The sequence below is a fragment of the Lepidochelys kempii genome, chromosome 18 (assembly GCF_965140265.1).
Source record: "Lepidochelys kempii isolate rLepKem1 chromosome 18, rLepKem1.hap2, whole genome shotgun sequence".
NCBI classification, from domain to species: Eukaryota; Metazoa; Chordata; order Testudines; family Cheloniidae; genus Lepidochelys; species Lepidochelys kempii.
This window is the reverse complement of record NC_133273.1, coordinates 18,056,625-18,079,827: the sequence shown is the minus strand read 5'-3', so window position 1 is coordinate 18,079,827 and position 23,203 is coordinate 18,056,625. Positions and strand designations below refer to the sequence as shown.

At 48.3% G+C, this 23,203-nt stretch overlaps 1 protein-coding gene across 2 annotated transcripts in view; it reads right to left on the bottom strand.

The window, feature by feature from the left end:
- Nucleotides 1–2,784: 2,784 nt before the first annotated feature.
- The window catches only part of LOC140899995 (ATPase family AAA domain-containing protein 3), a 70,735-nt gene continuing 50,316 nt past the window's right edge, over nt 2,785–23,203 (bottom strand). The window contains exon 16 of one of the 2 annotated variants that reach the window (XM_073316409.1): nt 2,785–7,194. In XM_073316409.1, the coding sequence (XP_073172510.1) occupies nt 7,015–7,194 (180 nt within the window). In that variant the 3' untranslated portion in view covers nt 2,785–7,014. Of the gene's footprint in view, nt 7,195–18,952; nt 19,279–23,203 lie in introns of those variants that run through there. The other variant, XM_073316410.1, reaches the window with a different exon arrangement.

Genomic DNA, 23,203 nt, shown 5'->3' with positions numbered 1-23,203 from the left:
TGGTTAAAAGGAGGAGGAACGTCTTCTAAAGGCAGGGTTTAAAGGGCCGGTAGCAACACATTCAGTTTTTAATCTACTTTCCTGGAGAGGCCAGCTTCAGCTTTTTGCTGGCTGGTGAAATCTGATGTGATGCTCTGTGAAAGAGGAAGGGGGTGGGGTGGGGGGGAAGAGGAGAGTAACACGGGGAGCTCAAACCCATGACCCTGAGACTAAGAGTCTCATGCTGGACCAACTGCACTAGCGAGGCACTAAGGGGGAAAAAAGAACCCTTCATCTTTGCATTAACCCCAAGAAGAGGGGCAATTTCTGAGATGTGCTGGGTTCAGATGGCATAACAACCTAAATACCCATGCAGGATTTCCACCACTTCACTAACCACCCACCCAACCATGAAACTCTCTCTAGAGCTCTCCCGCACCTGCATCAACTTCCTGGACATCATGATCAGCTTCATGGAACCGTACAGCCACGCATCACTGCCCCAGATCCAGTAACCACCCCAAACACACCAAGAATTCTGTTAGCTACAGCCAGGCACTCAGATACCACAGAATATGCTCCGAGGGGAAAGTCCAGAATACACACACACACACACACTTAAAACTGCCTTCACTAAACCAGGACACTCCGCCCGAGAAGTAGATCGCATCATGGAATGGGCCACCCAGATACCCAGAAAGAACCTGCTTCAATAGGGAAAAAAAACACTGACCACACACCGCTGGTTGTCACCTGCCACCCCACACTGGAACCCATATGGGGTAGCAAACAATTACAACCCACACTTGATGGGGACCAAAACCCCCAATCCTCGCCATGCTCATCATCAGAAGCAAACTCCTCACAGACCAGGACAACTCAAAGTGGCATCAGACCATGCCATGACAACAGATGCAAAACCTGCAGACATTATCTCCACAGCTATAATGATCAATACCGCCCCTCCCGCATCTTTCAACATCCAGGGGTCCTACACATGCCAATCACAATATATGGTATACCTCATCCGGTACATCAAATGCCCCAACAAGAACTATGTGGGTGAAACCAGAAAAATCGCTGCACTCTTGAATGAACCCACACACAAAAAGGATAAAAGACCTGTCATCGGTGGGTGAACACTTTTCACAAAATGATCACTCCATAGCTGATCTCTCAGCCCTCATCCTCAGTGGAAACCTGCACAGCACCTTCAAAAGACGAGCCTCGGAGATTAAATTCATAACTTGGCTAGCTGTCTACACATCCAGCGCGTCTGGTGAAGATGCTCTAAACCACCTCTGCGAGCGGAGGTAGCTATGGCAACGGGAGAAGCTCTCCTGTGCACACCGGTGCTTATGTCAGGGAGTGGTTTACTCACCCACCTCCCTGAATGACAAAGTACGCCGACACAAGCTGTCATGTAGATGTAGCCTAACAGTACTGGACTCAGTGGAGACACTGGCTTAAGTCTCATTACAATCTGTAATCCACTAACCCTTCCTTGTCCAATGACTACAGGGGTGTTTATTTCCCACTTCGTCTTGAATGGTCTCTTGCAACATGCATTAACTCCTTGTGCTTAACAATCTGTTTCACCTTGTATTTAGTTGTGACACTCTGAGTACCTTTCCCAGACCTGATGAAGAGCTGAGAAAACTCCCCTCTCTCACCAACAGAAGTTGGGCCAATAACAGATATTACCCACCTTGTGGCTCTCATATCCTGGGACCAACATGGCTACAGAAACACTGCAAACCACTGTCTTTAAAGTCAGGATTTCTCTTTCACTGGGTGAGGCTGAAAAGTCACCGAGCCACCAGCTAATTCAGACTATTTGATACTGTATTTGATCTACCACATAACTAGGGCTGGGAGGGATGGAAGTGGACGAGAGACCCAAGTGCGATGCTCCAGAGATTTCAGAAGCAAAAGGCACAGTCACAAGCAGCTGGCTAACAAGGCGTGAAAAGCACAGATGTGCACAGCTACAACAAAGCCAACTGCTGCATCCTGAGATTTCACAGGTGAGGTGTTGGAGCTAGGAATTTGCAGGAGGTTAAGAGATGTGCAGGGTACAAGCCCGCCCCCACATAGTACAGATTTCCCGTTCTTCAGCGTAAGCCATATTGATGTGAACACCTGGAACACAAACATATGGTTAGAGCAGGGGAGTAGTGGGTCAGGACTGGAGGGTTCTAGTCCCAGTCTGGGAGTGGCAGTTCTTCCTAATGGTTTAAGCAAGGGACCTTAGCTACGTAATCACTGCAGAAAATCAGTGTTTTTACATCACCATCACTAACTCCAGATATCTGTCTCAATGTAAAATCCTAGTGGAGATGAACCCCTGTTGTTTTCACCCCATGTAGCTAGTCAAGGTCAACCTCAGGTGGGTGGTATAAAAGTTGACCTCGACTAGCTACATGGAGGTAAAAACCACCTGCGCCTTGTCTCCATTAGGTCTTTACATCCAGATAGCTGGCTCCATGCGAAACACATACCTTCAGTGTAGTGAAATCACAGCCCATTGGGACTCCTGAGTTCTATTCAGGGTTCACGGCCTGACCGGAAGTCACCCAGCTTTACTGTTTGCAAAGTGATTTCAGACAGAGGTGAAAAAAATCACAGCAAAGGGCAAGGACTAATTATTCCCACCCCTTCCCCACCATAAAAAGAAACAGAGGGCTATCATCACCATCCTCTCTTCGGCTTAGTGTGAAAAGCTTGACCCCCACCTGCCCTCACCCTCCACACACACAAAGCCAGGCGCAGTGTCATGCAGAAGGCAGAGAGCCACCAACAACATTGTCAAATTTCATATTGTTTTATTAAAACAAAAACCAATGGTTATAACTTGATAGACGTTTTTGTTCCCTCTTCCCCCTTTCCAGTTAAATTATTTGGGCAATTACAAAAGTAACGATCACAAGACCTAAAAGTTAGACACAGAGCCTGGACAGTCACACTTAACTCACCAGAACACATGCAGAGAAGCCATCAGATCACTGCCATCGTATCGTGTGTGAGTTCATACAGTCAGTGATTGGGTCATAAGCAGTGGTGCAGAGACCCTGTCCTGATTCAGGAAGCAATAGCTGCTCTCTGGGGCATGGAACCTTCCTCATTCATGCGGAAATTCTGTGCAGCAGAACTCCAAGGGAAAACTAAGGGCACCTCCAATTAATAGCTATCATTTAAAGGCAGTTTCTAAATCCACTGATTTGGCAGCAAAGAAAAAAAAATTAGTGCAAAGCCTCACCCAAATTGGCTGTCAGCACCATCAATCAGGTGGGCTGAGAATGCCACCAGCCCTCCAATTCCCCACCACAACACCATACTGCCTTTAACTGGACTCGACCCCGTCCCCACAAAGATGGCCAGCAAGGGGGGGAAATGGAACTGCGTCACCAGAGCTATGGCTCCACTTGGCTTTTAAGACGTAACTGAGGGCAACCAGTGGGAGGCAGCGTAGGACACACGGACACAGCAGCTGTGGTGCTGTTTCACTCGGTTTAAGCGGTGTTCACTCTCTATTTACCGGTGTCAGCAGAAGACAGGAAAGGAAGGATAGAAAGGGATGAACAGACGGCTGGAGAGCACAGTAGGAAATACAGCATTTCTCTTTCTAGTATCTGTGGGCTCCATGTACATCATACCAGAACAAACCAGAGGAATACCCAGCTGTGTTCTTGCTCTTCTTTCTTACAGCTTATAGAAGAAAAATGTGATTGAGGAAAAACTAATTAGGATGGGAAGAGACTAGTTATCTGAGGCTGCCCTAATAAATCAACAGATTCTATTTAATGAGCAATTACAGACCGGACAGAGGGGCAGTAAGAATGATGGCCCATGTTCATTTCCAGGGATTCCAACTAAAGTGGGCTCAGTTTACAAGGGAAAAGACTGATCCCCCACCCTCGCCAAGCTGCCAGTGCTGTAACACCAGCGGGGACCAGCGAGTCAAGCAGTGTTTTTTACATCAATAACGAAGTGTCACACATTAAGACAGTTCTGTTGATGCATGAGGCAGAGTGGGGCCCAGACCGTTTGGCCCTGGCAGAGCTAACAGGAGCAAAGACTGGGTGTGGCATCAAAGGAGGCAGGTAAATACTTGGTGCTTTTCCACCAGTAGATCTCAAAGCCCATTCCGAAATGGGGGTGAGGACCATTCCCCTCCCTCCCCACATTTCACAGACAGGGAGACTAGAGAAACTGTCTGATTTTCAGAGAAGCTGAGCAAGCCCAGAGGGACCTGCACGTGCTCAGCACCCAGGACGAAATCCACCCTGACATTCTCTGCCCTCCCTACACCATGAGCTGGACCCTGCAATTCACCTGGGGACCATCACTGCCAGCCCTCAACTGCAGGGCACGCAATAAAACTGGCCGCATGCAGGAGCGACAGAGGCTGCCCCCTTTGTGGTAATTACACCGTTCTCAGGGCTAGCGCTGCACGAAGAGATCTTCAGCTTCCCTGGACACCCAAAGCCACGCACCCACCGGTCTTTGACACCAAGATCGAATCGCTGGGACCCTGCCTGAGATGTCCTTGTCTGCATCTGTAAGTGCACACAGCACAATACAGTAAGGCATCGACACCTCCCTTCTCCCCACCCCAACCGAAGTGTCACCTTCCAAAGGCAGAGATGAGAATGGATGGTCGGACAGCGTAGACACACCCCAGTGTCGCCTGGTCAGAGCCGTATGAACGCGTTGTCCCTCCCTTCCAGCCAGCCCTCAGCGCACAGCAGCCCCTGCCCCACTAGCCCATTGTGCTGGGAGTTGGACAGCAGTCTTGCAACAGGTGGTTTTCATCCCAGAGGACTTTCTGTACAGCTGCCTGGGGGAGATCCAGGGAAGCAGCCTGCAGAGGCCGCTGAAAAGCACGTCAGCGCTTAGTAATGCATACTGGGAAAGATGCTGCCCTGCCCTCAGCAAGAGGAGCCTTGCACTCCTTTGCAGTACTCTGCAGCTGGACACCGGCCACTCGGAAAAGCTGCACCAGCCTCACATAAGCAAGTTTCTGAAGCTAGAGTTTCCCCAAGCAGCCAGATTCTCTCTCGCCCAACCTAGTATCCAGGGATGCTGGTGGGGCTTCCAGCAGCTGTAGCGAGAGCGGACGATGGCACAAGACAGGTGGATTTGCAGCCACGAGTGCTGATACCTTTGTGGTGCCCCACAAAGCTGCTTGTTTCAAGTCCCCGGGAGGCCAACCCTGCCAGTCTCTGCACAGTCACTGCGATCCCTCCCGCTCCCAGCCCTTGTCAGCACGCATTTCTCAAAGCTGCAAGCCAGCTCCCAGTGACGAGCACGCTGTCAGTTCCTGTCGGGGGAGAGCACCTCTGCCAGGTACTCCAGGGCACAGGATTAGCTCAGGCAAACGCATCTGGGGGGTGCAGGCACAGATGGGAACTTGGAAAGCAAAGCTGCTCGGGAACCCGGAGTTCAAACCCAGTTCAGCTCAAAACCAGAGGCTGTTTCTGGCCTGCCCGCAGACTCACAAGCAGCTTTGATGTCACCAATCCAGGGAGGCTGGGCTCCAGGCTCCTGCCACAGGCATGCTTGTCAAGCGCTCAGCAGGCCAGGAGTGGCTCCAGGGCATCTCCCATTGCCTCCCCCCTCATGCCATGGCATAAAACAGCATCTGAGCTGCCACGCCAGATGTCTGCCCGCTGACAGGTGCCAGACAGCCATCCCAGGCCAGGCCAGCTCCCCCGCATGCAGCTTTCAGCCGAGAGAGCAAGCCTGCCTCGGGGGGGTGGAGGGCCTGCTGTAGGGCACGAGGAGTTCTGTCTAAGGCCAGGTCAATCCTTTGCCAGTGGGGCTGGTGCTTTTTCTGCTGTAGCCACCTGTCTGCTAGGACCCACCAGCTCGGAGACTCGTCGGAGGGCAGAATTACGTGGAAGCAAAATCCACGTCAAAGCCTTCACTGCTCCCTAACTGAACAGCACAGCAAGAGGCTGGATGGACACAGCAAATGCAGCATCTCCCAGAACAAAGCCTGTACAACGGGAACATGTGCTCCGGCAGCAGGGAACCAGTCAGTCCCTTAGCACGGGCTGTCCTTCCTCCTTGCAAGAGGCACTATCGTTTTAGCAGAGAGTCACCGCACTGTCCCCCCACAGACCACATCGGCCACTTGCTCGGAGTCCAAGGGCTGCCTCTAAGATCTCTGCTATGGGGAATGCAGGTGTCAGCTGATCTCCTTGATCCTCGCAGCCAGGTGAGTTCCAAGGCAAGGCCCAGGCAGGTTTATTCTACGGTGCCACGTGTGAAGGGGATAAAAGCTCAGGAGGAATTTTATTCTACACAGCCCTCGTGGATACCGGGGAATTTTGTGGGGTCTGCCCTGGCTGATCTCACACCAGGTGCTGACACGCTGCATGTGTTAAAACTCAGCCACGGAATGGGACCTGCCTGGGAAAAGCACGATGTCCTGCTGCTCAGGGCAAGCCCAGCGCTGGGGCGCCCAGATGAGCCACGCAAGAGCTGTCGGAGCAGCGTCTGGTGCGCAGCAGGGACACGCCGTTGGGAGAGTCTTGCCGTGGCTGAAGGCTGTAGCTGCTGTGCCGGGCTACTGTGCTCCTTGGAAACCACAGGCCAGGGGTCCTTCAGTGCTGCCAAAGACCGGAGCAAGTGAAGGACCCGCCGCTGAAGACCCGGAGCGCCGCCGGGAGAGTACCAGCGGGTGGTGACTTTTTTAATCTCCGCTCCCCCTGGCTATGCCACTGACAGAGGGGGTTGACTTTGGTGCTCTCAGGAGAAAGGCCACAGACTAGCAGCGAGGCAATGGCTTTGCGTCAAGGGGGCTCCTTTAATTTGGCGGCTTCTTCAGCCTGCTTTAAAAGACATTTATTTCTGGTGTTCCCTAAAAGTATAAAATTGAGAGGGCAGGACCTGGGCAGCTCCCATCGCTGCATGGCAGCGCCACTGGGTGCTCACCCCCAGAACATGATTTCACCAACACGGGGCTGGCCAACCGACCCTCCAACGTCATTCCCCCGGCCCTCCCCGCGCACACCAGTCTGCCGCTTCTCAGACAGCCGTCCCCACGGGGAGAGGCAGCCGTTGGCTCTTGCCAGCCTCCTTGTTTGGGTCTGTGCCCTCCGCTTTCAGCCACTCCATCTTCTGCTCGTGCTGCTGTACCGCGTCGGCCATGCGGGCGTCGATCATGGCCTCAGTCAGGACGCCGTCCTCGGATGCGTACGCTGCAGCCTGCAGAGGAGGAGAGAAGGCCAGCTGGTTAGAAACTGAAGGCTCTGGCCTCCTCCCTCCCGACATCCAGACTATGCTCAGCACCTTGGCTCCTGAGCACCCTGGCACTGGGCCTTGTCCAGCCTATTAGCCACCAGTGCAACTGCCCCAGGGCCAAGCTGCTATTGGCACGGATGCCTGAAGCCGGGGTAAGATTCACCGGGGCTAAAAGCAGTTTTGTCTGTCTGCTGTAGAGGTTTGCACTGGGGTAGCTGCACCTGGGGGCAGAAATCAGGGCAAATCCCTGTCATGGACAAGGCTGGGGCTAATTTCAGTTTTTTCACCTTAGAACGATCAGAGGCAGCAAGTCTGGTCTCGCCCAGATTTGCAGGAGGGTCAGCGAGCGACCCTGGAGTGCTCAGCCCTCTCCCGGAGGGCTGGCATCACGTGGAGAGAGATCTTCCTTCCTGTTTGACAGGCGTTTGAATTAAATCGGGGTTAACATCATACATCCCTTCCCCCTCTTTGCCTCTTTGCACTGGAGCAGCCTCACTAAAAATCCTTTTAATTGCTCGGGTTTCCCTTGCTTCATACTGGTGATATTAACCCTAATAGTTCTCCAGTTTATCCACAGGGTAGACAAGCCCATAACTTCTCATGTAGCAAACAGTCAGAGCAACACACTGTAGCTTTTTGGTGGTAAAACAAAAAAGTCTTCCAAGGCGTCTCTCCACAACATAAAGCAGCAGGGAAAAAAGAGACATTATTTCACTCGCAAATGCCACCTTTTATTTTAAAAAACCGTTTCCACTGCAACGGGAAAAAACATGAAAGCGCTCCTCTTTCGGGGGAGGGGAAGCTAACTAAACACACACAGCCTCTTACAAAATGCTACAGATGCCAAAAAACCGAGACATGCAAAAGACTAGCACAAAATGAAAGCCTAGTTATAAACCCATATTGATCTCCCCACTCCAGTGGGGAACAGAGGTCTCCAGACAGCTCGTGCTTCAGAACAGAGACACAAATCATCACATGGCAAGAGCCATGTGTCGTCTATTGCTAATGAAAGGTGCTAGACTGACCGCCCGAGAGACTGAAAATGTGTTTGCCCACAGATAAGGTGCGGCATGGCAATGCAAGCCCCGCACCCTGGCCAGTGTACTCCAACTGCTGAGCGGAAGGGACACTAGTGGGGGTGAAGCCCCCAGCATCTCTGCTAGGAATCCCAGGCAGGGTCTGCCCATTGTGACGGCCAGGAGGGAGACACTCCCCTCAAAATGGCAAGTTCCAAGTAAATCAGTTTTCTACCTGACCTTGAGAATTCGGGAGGGCGAAGGGGGCACTGACAGAGCCAGCAGCAGCAAAGGGAGGGCTGCAACCTGCTGGAGCAGCTGCTGGCGTCGCAATCAAGCTGGGATCACCTCCAGAGTTTTAAAAAATCTTCCTCCTTGAAAAGAAAGCTGAGTGAGAGAAACAGGAGTGGACAACGTGGGGCGGAAGAAAGAGCAGAAGGAGAAAATGGAGCTCAAGAGAAGAGGAAAGATTCTAGCTCCTCTCACCCAGAGTCAGTGCAATGAACTGGAAGTCAGGACTCTTGGGTTCTCTTAGCAGCTCTACCATGTGAACTAGGCAAATCGCCACCTCTCTGTGCCTCAGTGTCTCCATCTGTAAAATGGGGCTAGTCCATGTGCCTCATGGCAATGTTGGTGGGAGGGGGAGATCAATGCTTCCGAAGCGCGGTAAGCCCCTCAGCTGGAGGGGTTCCAGCAGAGCTAAGAATTACTGAAGCATTTCAGAAGAGCCATCAGAGGGGTCAGCCTGTCCTGGCCTCATTCCACTGGACAGCTCACCTCAAATGGAAGAACCCCCTTCTTCTACACCCCCACTCCTTTCCCACTATAGTGAGCTCCTCCCCTGAGCGTGTTCACCCACGAGCCCACTTCCTCCATGGACTCAAGCTGCCCGCGCGAATTCCTGCCTCCAATTCGTAAAAGCACGACATGTCATGGAAATGTACGTTCCCCCCCCGTGCTTTTTATGCAGATACAAATCGGATTAAACAGTTCTGTGCATGAAGGGCTGGCAGCAGCTTAACTCGCTTCCTAACAGTTAGCAACTTCAAAAGCCACCAGACTGGGAAGGAGCAAACAGACTGGCCATTTGCCTTGTGTTCTGGCACAACGTCTTGCGTCACTTATTCCACCCACCCCCGAACGATCACACCAGGAGTGCTGCCGAGATCACCTTTGTTGTAAGGACAGACACGGAGCAGGGAGGATGGCCACACTGTTTCTGCTATGCTACTCAAACTCCAGCGCTAATTGCAATTGTGCCCCAGCCCCCACTGCTGCTCTCGTTTGCTCCCTACACTCACCTCTCCTGGGCCTTGATCCTTTAAAATCCTGACAACACCCTCCACTCCCCATGTGGCAGTGGGCGTGAGGATGCTGGTGCTTGGCACCATGCAGGATGGATCCCCTAGCTCATCTCCTCCCCCACGCTGGGAACAGTCCCCGACTCCTTGCCACCAGCCCGCTTCTCCTGACCCACTTTGTGCAAACCCAGCCAGCGCTGCTCGCCACCTGCCAGCACTGGCCCCGGCAGTCTGGTGGTGGGGCTTCCCCATGGATCCCAGGTGTCTGGCTGAATTTGAGTAGAAGCTCTTCAAGGCAGAGACCACGTCTTGCATCTATAAACCATTGCGCATAAGCACCTGGCTGGGTAAAACATTAATGAGAGTCTAACACTGAGGCTGCCAGGCAACAAGGCTTGCAGCATTTAAGATCCAGCAGCCTATTAAGTGTAATGCAACGGCTTCTAGCTCCCCCAGGTTGTTATACAGGCAGACCGTAAACTAAGCCAAGAGGGAGATGCTGCGTAGCACTGTATCAGCAGAGTTAGGGGCTGGCCTAGGCGGGGGGAGGCTTCACCTGTTCATGTGATTCATGCCTCCCCATTACAGCAGGACAGGAAATGGTTCTCTCCTAATCACGAGGCACAAGGTTCCCAACTCGGTCCTTAGCCCCCTCCCACCAACCCTCTGCCCCTCTTCTTCCTCAGACAGCTGGCCAGCTAGCAGGCGGAGGAAGGCTTATCTGGCAACAGCATGACACTCCACTGGACATGCAGACAGCGGTGTCCGAATCCCAAAGGGTGCATCATCCTCTCAAGCCTCCACCCCTGGGAGACACTGGGGTGTAACCTTGCAAATTTCTGCACTTGCCCTGGGCAATGATTTTGTAGCAAGCAAGTTAACAATTTATCACCATCACCTTTGCAAAGGTGAGCACACAGAGTTGATGCTGGAGCCGGGAAGTTTGCACGACAGCTTTGCTTGGCTGCTGCGGGTCATGCACTGGGGAAGCCAAGACCCACAGGAGAAGGCAAACCTTCCCAGCGCAAACAGAGGGCAGTAACAGAGTAGGAGTGTATTGCTTTTTGACTGCAATGGGCATCTGAGCACAGGCTTCCCCTCACAAAGCCAAGGAGACATCCCACTCTCATCCCTCCCCAAAGGCACTGAGCTGCAAAGGGAAGCTGATTTAAGTGAGGTCAGGACACCCCTCCCTACCTACCTTCCTCCTCCTGAGTAGCTGCCTGATCTCTCATTAGATGCTGCTTTGCAGCCCAGCTCTCAAGCACAAGCTGTAACTACTTAAAGGTTCCTAGAGAGAGATCAGTCGGGGCAGGCAAGAGGGCTCACTGCTCACAGGAGGGCGGGGGCTGAGCGTAAGAGCCCGAGCAGGCCCAGGGCAGAGCAGTTCAGCTCAGCTCGCTTGCTGGTCACTTTTTCAGTCATGGTTTAGGAAGTCCAGAAGGAAGATTCCTGCCCGCTGGGAGGTGCTGGGGGCTCCTGATTGGAGCAGAGGGCTAGAAATTAGGACTGCCCCATTCTATTCCCGCTGAGTCGCTGATGCACCTGGGATAAGCCTGTTCAACCTCTCTGCCTCCCATTTTCCCACCTTGGAGCAGGGGTGAATTCCCAGCTCACGGGGGTGTTTGTCCACCCTAAGGTTAGCGAACAGCCTCAAGGCACTTGGCTGAGAAATGCCGCAGGAGGTTAGGAAAGGACAATGTGCTGGGGCTGCCAAGCGCTTGTCCTCCACATTGAAGCACTTAAATCAGGCAGGGAGGCTTCAAGCTGCGCAGCGACATTGCAGGTCCCATTCTGCAGCAGGCTGGCAAGGGAGCCCTGGCATCGCTGACTGACCAGCCCGCCCTCAAGAATGTCATTATACGGTGACGGGAGCCTGGGAGGCCCCTTGTCCCCCAGCATCCGTGCGGTGAAAAGGCTGCAGGGCCGGTTTGAACATCCCTTCTTCATGGCTGCGTAGCCCTTCTCAGGGTGCATCCAGCCTGCCAGGGCTGCGCCCCCAAATCTGCCTGTTTTCCCACAGGGCAGCCCTGCAGTTGGGAAGATCTGGCATTTTAAAATGGGATAAGCGCTGTCCATGATGTGTGCGCGCGCATCTGTGGTGATTAGACAGGAGGCGTCCGCTTCTTCCCCGCCACTGCAGAGCTCATCAATTCCACTGTGAAACCTTCAGCAATGCTGCGCAGTTCACGCTCTGTTGATTTTCTCAATGACTTTCTATAAATAGAAAGCCCGGGGCCCTAGCTATCAAGAAAGCAAATGGGGAAGCGGCTATCCCTTCTGGGAGTAGCTTACACTCTAAAAGCAGCACCACGCTTCATTTATATTCATACTTCGCTCTTCTGTGCAGACATATTTTAACCCATTTTCTCTAACACAACTCTGCAAGCTTGAGAACGTGGATCCAGACCAATTTGGAGGCAAAATTAAATAATTTTGGAGCTTGGTGAGGGAGCACAGCATAAATCCCTTCAGAATTATCTCAGTGATTCTCCCAAAGCCCCTCTTCAACGAGGAGAGAGACTGTCACACTCAGATGACAAGCTCTGAGGTGTACGCCCCAGAATGTGTTTACCAGAGATGGTGCAGCATAGGACACCCTGCCCTGTATCAATCTCACCTCCAACACCCTTCAGCTCAAAGCACTTCACAAATAAACATTAATTCTCACGACGCCCTGCGAGGCAGGTATTCTGCAGCTGAGACTAGACGGGGTAAGGTCACACAAGTCCGTGGCAGAGAAGGGAACAGAATTCAGGAATACTGACGATAGCTCACCCATTTCCAACTCTTGGTCAGCTCTACCAATGGGACAGGACCAGGATTCCTGGGAGTCTCTTACAGTGAAGGTCTGAGGGCTGTACCAATGAAAACTCATTTCATTTGCTGATATTCCAGAGCAACAAGAGCAGCCACATATCAATGAGTTTTAATTTGAGATGTACAAGTGGAGAGCTTGGATAGTACTGGAAACATTGTGGAAGAAAAGACCGTCAACAGTGGAAGTAAATTTTAATCTTTTGCCATATCAGTAAGGGTCATCTATGGAGAAGGGAAAGCCACTGGGACAGAGGAAGTCAGACAGACAATCGACTGTAAAAGGGGGCCTAAGCCCTAGTATAGATTTCTAGTATGCAGACGGTTAGCCGCACAGAGGTGTAGTTTTCTAGTGCTAGAGACTAGACATGCTGACTTTCTGCACCTTAATGTTTATGTGAGAATCACAGAACTGGAAGGGTCCTCGAGAGGTCATCTAGTCCAGTCCCCTGCACTCATGGCAGGACTAAGTATTATTTAGAGCATTCCTGACAGGTGTTGTCTAACCTACTCTTAAAAATCTCCAATGATGGAGATTCCACAACCTCCCTAGGCAAGTTATTCCACTGCTTAACCACCCTGACAGTTAGGAAGTTTTTCCTAATGTTCAACCTAAACCTCCCTTGCTGCAATTTAAGGCCATCACATCTCGTCCTATCTTCAGAGGTTAAGAAGAACAATTTTTCTCCCTCCTCTTTGTAACAACCTTTTATGTACTTGAAAACTGTTGTGTTCCCTCTCAGTCTTCTCTTTTCCAAACTAAACAAACCCAATTTTTTCAATCTTCCCTCATAGGTCTCGTTTTCTAGACCATTAGTCATTTTTGTTGCTCTTCTCTGGACTTTCTCCAATTTGTCCACATCCTTCCTGAAATGCGGTGCCTGGAACTGGAGGCAATACTCCAGTTGAGGCCTAATCAGCAACTTAAAACAAGTCTTGGCAAACTAAGCCAAACTAAAAATAACTGACCATGACCCATAAGTTGGTCTACATTAGAGAATCAATTTTAAATCCAGTTTACAATGGGATTAAAACTGTATTAGCTGTAACAACTATCCCAATCCTGATCCTTATTTAGGCAGGATGTTAGGGTCAGTGGCAATGCTGTTCACACAGCACATGAATACATATTAATGTGAGTTACTGGATGCTAAGTGACACAGTGGGTCTGTGCACCAGCCTTTCACTTCTGCAAACCCTCATTCACCTCCCTATTGGTACAGGAGCAAAGTTTGATAATTTCTTATCCTAGTCCCTGGCTGGACGTTCATCCACATCACAGAACCACCACCAGAGTTAGGTATGACGGGTAACCCCCAGACTGTATGATAATTACTGCAGGGCCTAAGAACCCTAGTGATGGATCAGGACCCCAGCAAAGCGGGGGGATAGGGTGGGGATGGTGTGCTTGCAGGCTGAGATCAAGGTGCATCAGCAGAGCTGAAGGGTCCGTGGACCCAGTGGTGCCCTGGCAGATTTGTGGCAGTGGAAGAGGAGGCAGCTCTGCAGCTCATGAAAGGATGAGTGCGCGTATGGAGGAAGGAGTGCACACATATGGAGGAAGAGCGTGGGTTGGTGCAATTTATGCTGCAGTAGCCCAAACCCTGCATAGCACCTGCCTGCTGTAACCCAGCAGCTCAAACCCTTCCCTTGTGATCATCCGTTTCACCCAAAGTCAAACGCCTTTTTGACAGCGTTTTAATAGATGTGTTCTCTGCTTGCATTTCTCCCAGGGATGTTGCTGACTTGGGGGTGGGGAAAAAAAAAAAAAAAAAGGATGTCGGACAGTGCCGTGTCTGGTGTTTCCTGGGTGATTTGATCAGGTTCAACTGCGTGGAAATCAGATGCAACATGGCCTTGGCCCGCATTGAGCAGTCAGAGGACAGATCTCATGGAACGCAGCAGCAGTTTGTGTTGCTCAAGCCTGCCGTTTCGCTCCTGCAGCATTCAGTGTTCCTGCCAGACACTACGTGTGGTTTTGTTCAGTTTAAGACACATGTAAAGAGGTTTAATGATTACAGACAGCAAGACTGCAAACGACTGTTGGAGAAAAAGCTAATTAAGAAAATAGATACATGAATCTGAGACAAATTAAGTGACAGGCATGTTGCAATTAAGCCTGCTCTTTGGGGATTAGTTTAGAGTCACGTTGAGGGCACAATACAAAATAGCCCAAAACAAAAGACAGATGAAATGCTCCCATTGAGCATTTTGCTCTGGCATTCATAACTGACAATTTTTACTGGGGCTTTGTGCTATTACCTTCATTGGAATAGGTCAATTTCACTCTTTTTTTTTTAAATTTAATGAAGTCATTAGGCAGATTAGATTTTGGGAGCTGTTGTGATAAGCCCATCTTGAGAAGACTTGGAAGCTTAAATACCTCAAGCCATAATTGCTTCAAGGCTGCTTCGAGGACTTCTAAAGAGCACCTGGCTCAGCTGCATCTGCTGTTTTCCAGCTTTAGGGCATAGCTATGACTAGAAAACCAGAGCTGTAACCGCGACACCATCATATTTGCTTTGTTCACAAGTTTTCCCTACCTGGTAGCAGTTAGCACTGTGACCTCAACATTGGGGGTGGGGGGGGGAAGAACGGGAGGGGCGGATGGGGAACTGGGCTATCAATCAACAGCTCGAAAGATTCTGGACCCCCCATCATAGTGATCCTGTGGATGCATGAAGCAGCTGGTTGCATTCTAGGTATTACACGGTTGCCGTACCGAAGTGCCTCAGACGGGGTAAATCTACGTTTGTGTATGTGAGGTTCTGGAGTAAAGCTAGTCACAGATGACTAAAATAAAAGACTTGCTGGTGTTCAAAAAGATGCTGCTCTTGGGACATTATTTTCTGACCATAGCCACACGTGGTGGTGTTTGGTTTTTTCGTTAGGTACAGGAGGTTCTGCATCTCCCCCCTCAACCTTGCGTATGCAGCAGATTTTGTAACAAAGAATTCAGCGATGAAGGGATCAGTATGAGCAACTATGCAAGGATATTATGGGCTGTAACATGGGGAAAGGGCAGCAATGTCACCCAATACTAGAGACCTCCCTAAATGGTTTGGCTTAAGGGTGTATAATTTCTACTACCTTAGGTTGAACCACAAGGGAAATGGAAATGCAGTCAAGGGACAGACTGTCCACAAAAGGCAGGCAAGAGAGAGTTTGGGAGCTGACATCTTATCTAGATGCAGTGGTTTTGGTTAGGTAATTTTATCTGCATGACGGAAACTTGATTTATTACGGTGTCACTACAGTACACAAAGCTAAATCTTTCACTCATGGGAAAGGGCATTATCCCAGCCTCAACTGGCAGTCCACCATGGACTCCTCCTTCAAGGCTGATACAGATCTACTATACTTATACCTTCCAAAAAGATCAGCTAGGTTTAGACGACCTTTAGTTAAAAACCTGCTTTGGGTACAATAATAATAACAGGCACCGATATAGTGGTTTTCATCCATGGATCTCAAGTGTTTTATCCAAAGACAGGTTAAGCAAAAACAGAAAAAGCTTAAGTAACTTTCCAATGTACGTCAATGGTGGAGCCTGAAATAAACAGACTTTTGTAAGGCACAACCCTCTACTATGATAAATTGTGGCATAAAAGCCTTTTCCACACACATTCACAAAGTGAGCTGAAAGCAACTGAAATCAATGCTCATGGGAAAAAAAAAACACAAAACAAAAAAGCCCCAATAGCACCAGCTAGGAATCTAGGAGAAAAAGTTCAGTGCAAGAATCCCGGGCCTCGACACAGCTCTGCCAGTGCGCCATACCCAGACCTCTCTTCTCAAGACAGACCTATGTCTGGTCAACTGGGTGGAGATTTCGCCATGTGCACTGGGATGTAACTGAATTAGTGACCCACTCCCTGCCGCGATCATCAACTTCACCAGGAAGGCTGGGGCTTTAACTCATGCCACCATTTATCCGTAGGACTATTTTGACCACATTTCTCTACATGCCATGCAGCGTTTGTACCCAAATAGTTTACACACTGCTTATTTCTCCTCCCCTTGAATCTCACCAACCCTCGGATTTTCCAAATGCCTTGTACACTGTGAAATCTGAAGATACGAATTTAACGGCTGTCATTTTGCATGACTGCTTGTTTTGTTTCAAGAGAGCTATTGCTGGGATGTACATTTTACAGAAGTAATTAGGGTAATGGCACTAAGGAAATCAAGGTACTGTACCTTCCCTCCCTTGGTATGCTAGTTCAAGATCACTTAAAGAATAAATGATGGACGCAGAGGTCATGCCTGGGGATTAATGAAGGCTGGGAGAGTTGATGGTTTGATGAAAAGCTGAGGGCCATTAACTGCAACTATTCATTACAGGAAATGCCTGGTGCCAAGCTGCTTCACCTGTGTTAATAAGGTGGCTTTTTTGTTTTTTGTTTTTTTTTTTTAAAATCAAGTAAATAAAAAAAGCCTGACACAATGAAAGGTTTACTGTGTCTCTCCATAACACTATGACTCCCTCCAAGACAGCTCAAGACAAGGGCTCTAAGTGTATATTTGGGATTTCACAATAGATGGGCAGCAGCCCATGTAGCTTCACTGAGAAAACCAAGTAGCAAGGAAACTTACCATTCACTGATTAAGTGTGCCCTGCTTTTAAGCAGAGTATGTGGTCTTGCAGATAGGGTACAGATCTGGGACCCAGAAAACATGGGATCTATTCCCAGCTCTGCCACTGCTGTGACCTTCTCCTCCCATCTCTTGTCTGTTTAGATTGTAAATTCCTCAGGAACGGTTTATGTACAGCACCTAGCGCCATGGGGGCCTCCGATCTCAGCTATGCACCACTGTAATATACATAAAAACTAACTGGTTGCTGTCCACCAGTTGCTAAATCCCAGTACAGACAAGATTTGGGGACTGACCTCACTAAGCCTCCTGATCCGGAAAGTAACAGCCATAATCCACACCATTTAAGATTGCTGGATAGGTATCTGCCCCTTCAAAATAATAAGGCAACCACTTCTAGTCTTGCACTCATTCCTTCTTTACTAGAAAAGCATTGTCGTCATAGCCAAGGTCTCAGCTTTCACTGAATTCTGTAACCATGTGAGAGTTGGCACACAGCAGGAGTGAAAAATTTACCCCAGAAAATTGATTTACTGAATCCCAACAGACGAAAATGAAGAAAGACGACTGCCAACAGCACTCATGAGCAGTTGCCTCTGAGGCCAAATAACGTGTACAGCAATTCAAGTGGATCAGAAGGTAGAAATGCTATCCACAGGTTGAAAGGCAGCAGGAACAAGTGGATCTCAGCAGGAGTGAATTGCACATGAACTTTGTAAGTGTCTCTGCGGTTGCTAAAAGGTGGATTCCAAAAACAATGTGTTGCAACAGTGGAGAGAAAGTTGATTTTAGAAGGTTGCAACTGGCTTATAGGAGTCTGAGTATTTTGATTAATTTTGTATTACCACAGTGCCTAGGAGCCCTAGTCATGGAGCAGGACCCCAGTGTGCTAAGTGCTGTACAAATGGTTGTGAACTTGACACTACTGGCTTTTTTCTTTAAAAAGTTATAAAAAAATCCAAAATCATGAAGAGGCTGAAATACCTGTTGAAACATTCGTATGACATGAGGCTGTGGAAGTGCCCCCCTGCCTCCCATTCCAACCAGATGCAATGTTCTAGATATTGCACTGGTGAGCCTCCTAAGTAAAAATGGACACTCATGCTGAATGATGCCAATTCTGTGTAAGGATTTCTGAAACACGACAGTTCTCCACTATGATAAGACTAGCCGCTTCCTGGCTCCCATGCCCAGTGTGGATCTGGTACCGTTCTGCATATGAATAGCTTGCTTCTCCTTCTTCCTCTACCTGCACAAACAATGCTTCCAGCAGCTCTTCATAGAAGGAACCCATTTTTTTGGGTTTATCAGTAGAATAGCAAACGGACTGGTCATCTCTTCCCCTAATACAAACTATTATGGAAGCCACACCCACAATTCCAGTTCAAGCCCTCTCCCTTTTCACTGAACACTCAGTTGGTTTATAAAAGTCCTAATATCCCAGTGCTGCAGCAGCTTTGCAAAAATTGAACTCCCAGGGCAAGCGTTTGCTAGGTGAATTAAATACCATTCACTTCATTATGCGAAGGGCAGGCAAGTACACTGCATGCCAGAGTTGCTAGGTTTATGAGACGCTTGCAAGACCGTTGTGCAAGTACATTTGAGTTGAGTACAGGCAGCCCATCTAAAACAATGACCTTTAATTCACTTGGCTCAGTGGAGAAAAGAGTGTGAAATTCAACACGAGGAGCTGATTTACTGCCAAGGGGGCAACGGGAAAGGAGAAGGATGTAATTAGGGCTGCTATATTTCAGCCTTTAATCTTGTAAAGAAAACCTAACTGAGGCACTGCATAAGGCTTCCTAAGAGCACACTACACTAGACTTCATAAAGAGGCCCTGCAGCCCTTTTTAACTGAATGACCAACTATAGTACTGATCACTCATTTTTCAGGGGGAGAGGGAAAAATTCTTGAGTCCTTTAGAAGTTACTCGGTATGAAGAAAGCTGCTTGGCAGCTAATGAAGTAATCCCAACACCCAGCTTCCACATATGATTTATTATTTAGTGCTGTGACTGATCTGAGTTTAAACCAATCGCCAATAGCGGGCAGTTGTGGTGATGTGTAGGAAAGTGATGGTGTTCTCAATTATGTCTTTCCCTGCATGTCTTGCTGAAGATGATCTGAGGCAATATGCAATAAAGAATGCAAGCCGTACCGCTCTCCAGCCAACAGTGTTATCTCTGCAAAGCATGTTCAGTCTCTCCACCGCTGACTGGTCCATAATCAGGGCTCTATATACTCTGCACGGTGAGGGCCCCGGAACTGGCTGCTGAATCAACACCTTGCTGCAGAACTGTGCTTCACCACCTCAGCTTTATTTAAAAAACAAACAAAAAAGCATTTCAAGCCCATGTGGTTCGAGAAGCCAGCCCTAAAAACCAGTGCAAAACTAGACATCTTGAAACAGTTCAGGGAGGTGTGAACTGCCCTCTTCATATCAATGGGGCTTTCCTTCTGAACTCTAACGATGAACTCTTACTACTGTAGAATTATCCAGCCGAGATGCTGGTCCCACAAACCTGGATCAACTCCCATGCCTTTCTGGGTGCCAAAAATCCTAACCCCTCTCCTGCTCAGTTGCCAAACCACTTCTAGCTTACTCTCTACTTCCACCCCAAACTTCTCCAGTGCAGTTCTGCATTGTCAGTACAAACGTCTCCAGGAAGATCAAAAACTGAAAGTGCATGGACAGCAAAAAATAAATTGATTTACTATCACAACGGACATGGGATACTGCACTGATAGCATTTATCTTCATACTTAAGGCCTTCAAAATTTCAATACTTCCTTCCAATGTAGCTGACAAAGGTTCATCCTGCTGCAGAGTGCCGCAAAATCCAGGGTCCTTACTACAAAACTTGGGCCTGGTTTGTCATGAAGTACATGATCTGGGCCCTTATCCAAAACTGCCAGCAGACTAGACAAGAGTCAAACTCTTTGGCAGAATAAACCATGTAATTCCACTGCCCCTGTCTCTCAAGTAGACCTATTCTGCTAAGCAAGGCAACTGACAAACTAGAGTTGATCTGGTTTTGTAATACTCCTGATTTTCAAAACCATTCACTGAGTTGTAACATTTAGAATCTCACCTCCTCTTTATGCGAAAGGGAGAGCAGGTGACCCAACTGTCAGAAGATATCCTTTTTAAACTCAAAGCTGCACTTTCCAGTGCTAGACAGGGATGTCTAGAAGAGTTGTGTATATGTTAGAAAACTAACTGTACCCAAGTGTGGTATGGCTCAATTTTTAACCAATGGTTTCTGGTGACAGAATAATTGACCACCAAAGGGAGTTTCTTTGATTTCATTTGGTCTGCTCACAATGTATGAGTATTCTGAGGAAAACACACACATTCCATGACTTAAACTCAAATCAAAGAAACCACCTTTTGATTTACTTTATATGTGCTACAAAAGCCAAGAGCTCTTGCCTTGCAATAAGTTCAGTTTAGGTATAAAATATTTTGGAGTCTAACAAAGTACACAGACTTTTGATGGAAAGCGTTAAGACACATTTTTAAGTTTACATCACTAACTGTTTAAAATGCATTGGTTTGACCTGTGAATTTCTCACTATTCCAATTCATTAATCTGGAGAGAAGCTGTTGCAGGTACAGCATGAAATTCTTTTGCTAACACCTTGTGAAATTATAGCTTAGGCATGTCAGAAAGTAAAGGCAAAAATCCTGCTGACTTGTCTTGTTGTTCAGGACGTAGAATCAGCCATAAGCTTCCATTAACCTGCCCAGCTATCCCATGTATATACGTGCTGAGGTTGATTTTCAAAGCTGGGTGCACAGTTGCCAGTTACAATCACCCAATTTGTGAAGGCAAATGCAGTATCCGGGCATAAAGGTGGACAGCAGCTGTGTATGTGAATATACAAGGTATACGTGGAATTGTGAGCACCACTCTAAACATGCAATTATGTTCATGTCTGAAGAATCAGGGTTCCCATGTCCACCACGGAGCTCATTAACTTGAAGTCGTAACACAGAGAGCTACACATTCCAGCTAATTTCTAAGGAGCACACTGCTTACAGGAAAGTTAATTCAGTGTTTGACTTTGGAGTTGAACTACCAGATGTTTCCTGGTAGCAGCCATAACATACAAGAATATCATGGGTAACATGTCTTCTGGAAGCTTCCCATGGTGGAACTGCGGAAGAGCTCTGCTATGGAGAAGATGCTTCATCTGATAGTTTAAAAGATTAAGGAGCCAAACAGTGTGAGGAGCACACTGGACAGAGAGAGCAGAGTATGGGATTGCTCTGATTGCTGCAGAACAAAAGATAGGGCTTGGGATCATGCGGAAATCTACAACTGTAGGACCCAGGAGATTGGGAAGGTGATATGGGGACAGAGAGATGAGATGAGACCACATCAGGCTAACACCGTTAAGATTAGTTGATACTTGACACCATTAAGATTAGTTATGTTTGTATGGATTAATTAGGAGCCAAGCGTTAGCACGTTTAAAGGAGAAAAGGGGAAACTTTGTACATACTATTTCTTTACGGCAATATGAAATTGTAGCAGCAGCCAACTATTGACAAATTAACCTAGTTACGCCACTGGCTTGCAGCTCCCAAAGTGATCCAATCAGCTAGCTTTGGGAACTCCCTTTTATGGGGGATTTCCAAAGAGAATGGAAAATGACAGGACCGGTAAAGCTAGAGCTTATCGCTTGTAACAGTCAGCCATGTGCCCAAATCCAGGCGCTGGGGGCAGGTTTGGGAGACAAAACAGCTTCAATTAGAATGGCAGCATCAGGTCGATCAGCAGGCTCCACACTCCAATCTTATTAAGTAAATTGCCAGTTTACTGCAAATTGTTATTCACTCAGCAGAAACGATCACGCAGTCATTTCTGTACAAAGTCATTTTTGGTAATTTGCGATGGAGGGAGTCAACGCTAATTGACTCCCATGTTTACAGGGAGATGGGTGTTATCCCTTTCAAGTGCAACAACATCCCCATCTTGCAGCTTTGCTCGTCTCCCCAGCAGCAGGAAGGTGGCAGGTGTTTGATTCTGCAGTGCGAACAGTACACCCGAGCAGAGATCAAAATGTGAAAACAAACCACGGCCGCTGGAAAGGAGAATGCCCCAAGTTATATTGTCCACTAGCTATTCTATGGCTTCTTGCGCGGCCTCCCAAACTCCTGGGCATCTGATCATCCATACTGAAACCTTTATTTTTGACCCAATGCTCTGTGGTACCCTTTTGTTCACATACAGTACACTCCTCTGAATTTCCATCATTAACACCACAATATAACTTGTGTAGGGGAGTCTAGCTTGAGTTTTAGCAACCCTAAATTATCCCTACACTCAGTTCTGCTCCTGAGAGCTGTCTGTATAAATTATTTCAAAAGGCTGAACAGATGCATTGGGGGTTAAATAAAAGCCAACTGGACAGATTGGTGTCGCTCCATTGAAGATATGTAGATTTACATCACATGAGAATCTGGCTCATTCCACAACTAGTTTATTTCCTTTTAAAATAAAACCCATAAGACTAAGTTGTGAAGAAAGAAGGATGTGTTAATTTCATTTGTTTTTTTGCCAAGCTATTAGAAAAGTAATTTTGAAACATGAGCTTTTGCAGGCAGACTGCCTTATCTGTGAATTTCAGCAATTCTGATGCTAGACTATATTCGGAGCCACGGTTAATACATTGGGAAGAATAAGCTCCTGATATACTACCAGAGGCAGCGGAGGCAGAGAATTCTGGGAAGATTTCCCAGGAGATGGTTAAAAGCCCATCAGGCTGAGCAAAGGTTTGATCTCTGCCTCCAAACTACAGAGGACAGGGAACACCCAGTATGAGGATTGCTGGATACAGACTGAGTAAAGGACAGAATGAAGGGTTAAATGGGAGAAGAGATTTATTCCCTAACCCCCAAGATTAGGTTTCACACCTGGTTCCTCAAGTGTAATAATAAATACCTACATCTTATACAGCATTTTCCCATCAGTAGGTCTCAAAGGACTTTACAGTGGAGGTCAGGATCATTATCTCCACTTCACAGATGTCAAAACAAACAGAGAAGTGAAGTGACTTGCCGCAGGGCACCCAGCAGGCCAGTACGGGGAATAGAACCCGAGTCTCCTGGGCCCCAGTCCTGTGCTCTGGCCACTAAGCCACAAATCCTAAACCCTTTTTAGAACAGTTTAGCCAACAGGACTGCACTATGCATGAAGTTAGAGAGGAATAACCTGGGAATTAGAAGACCTG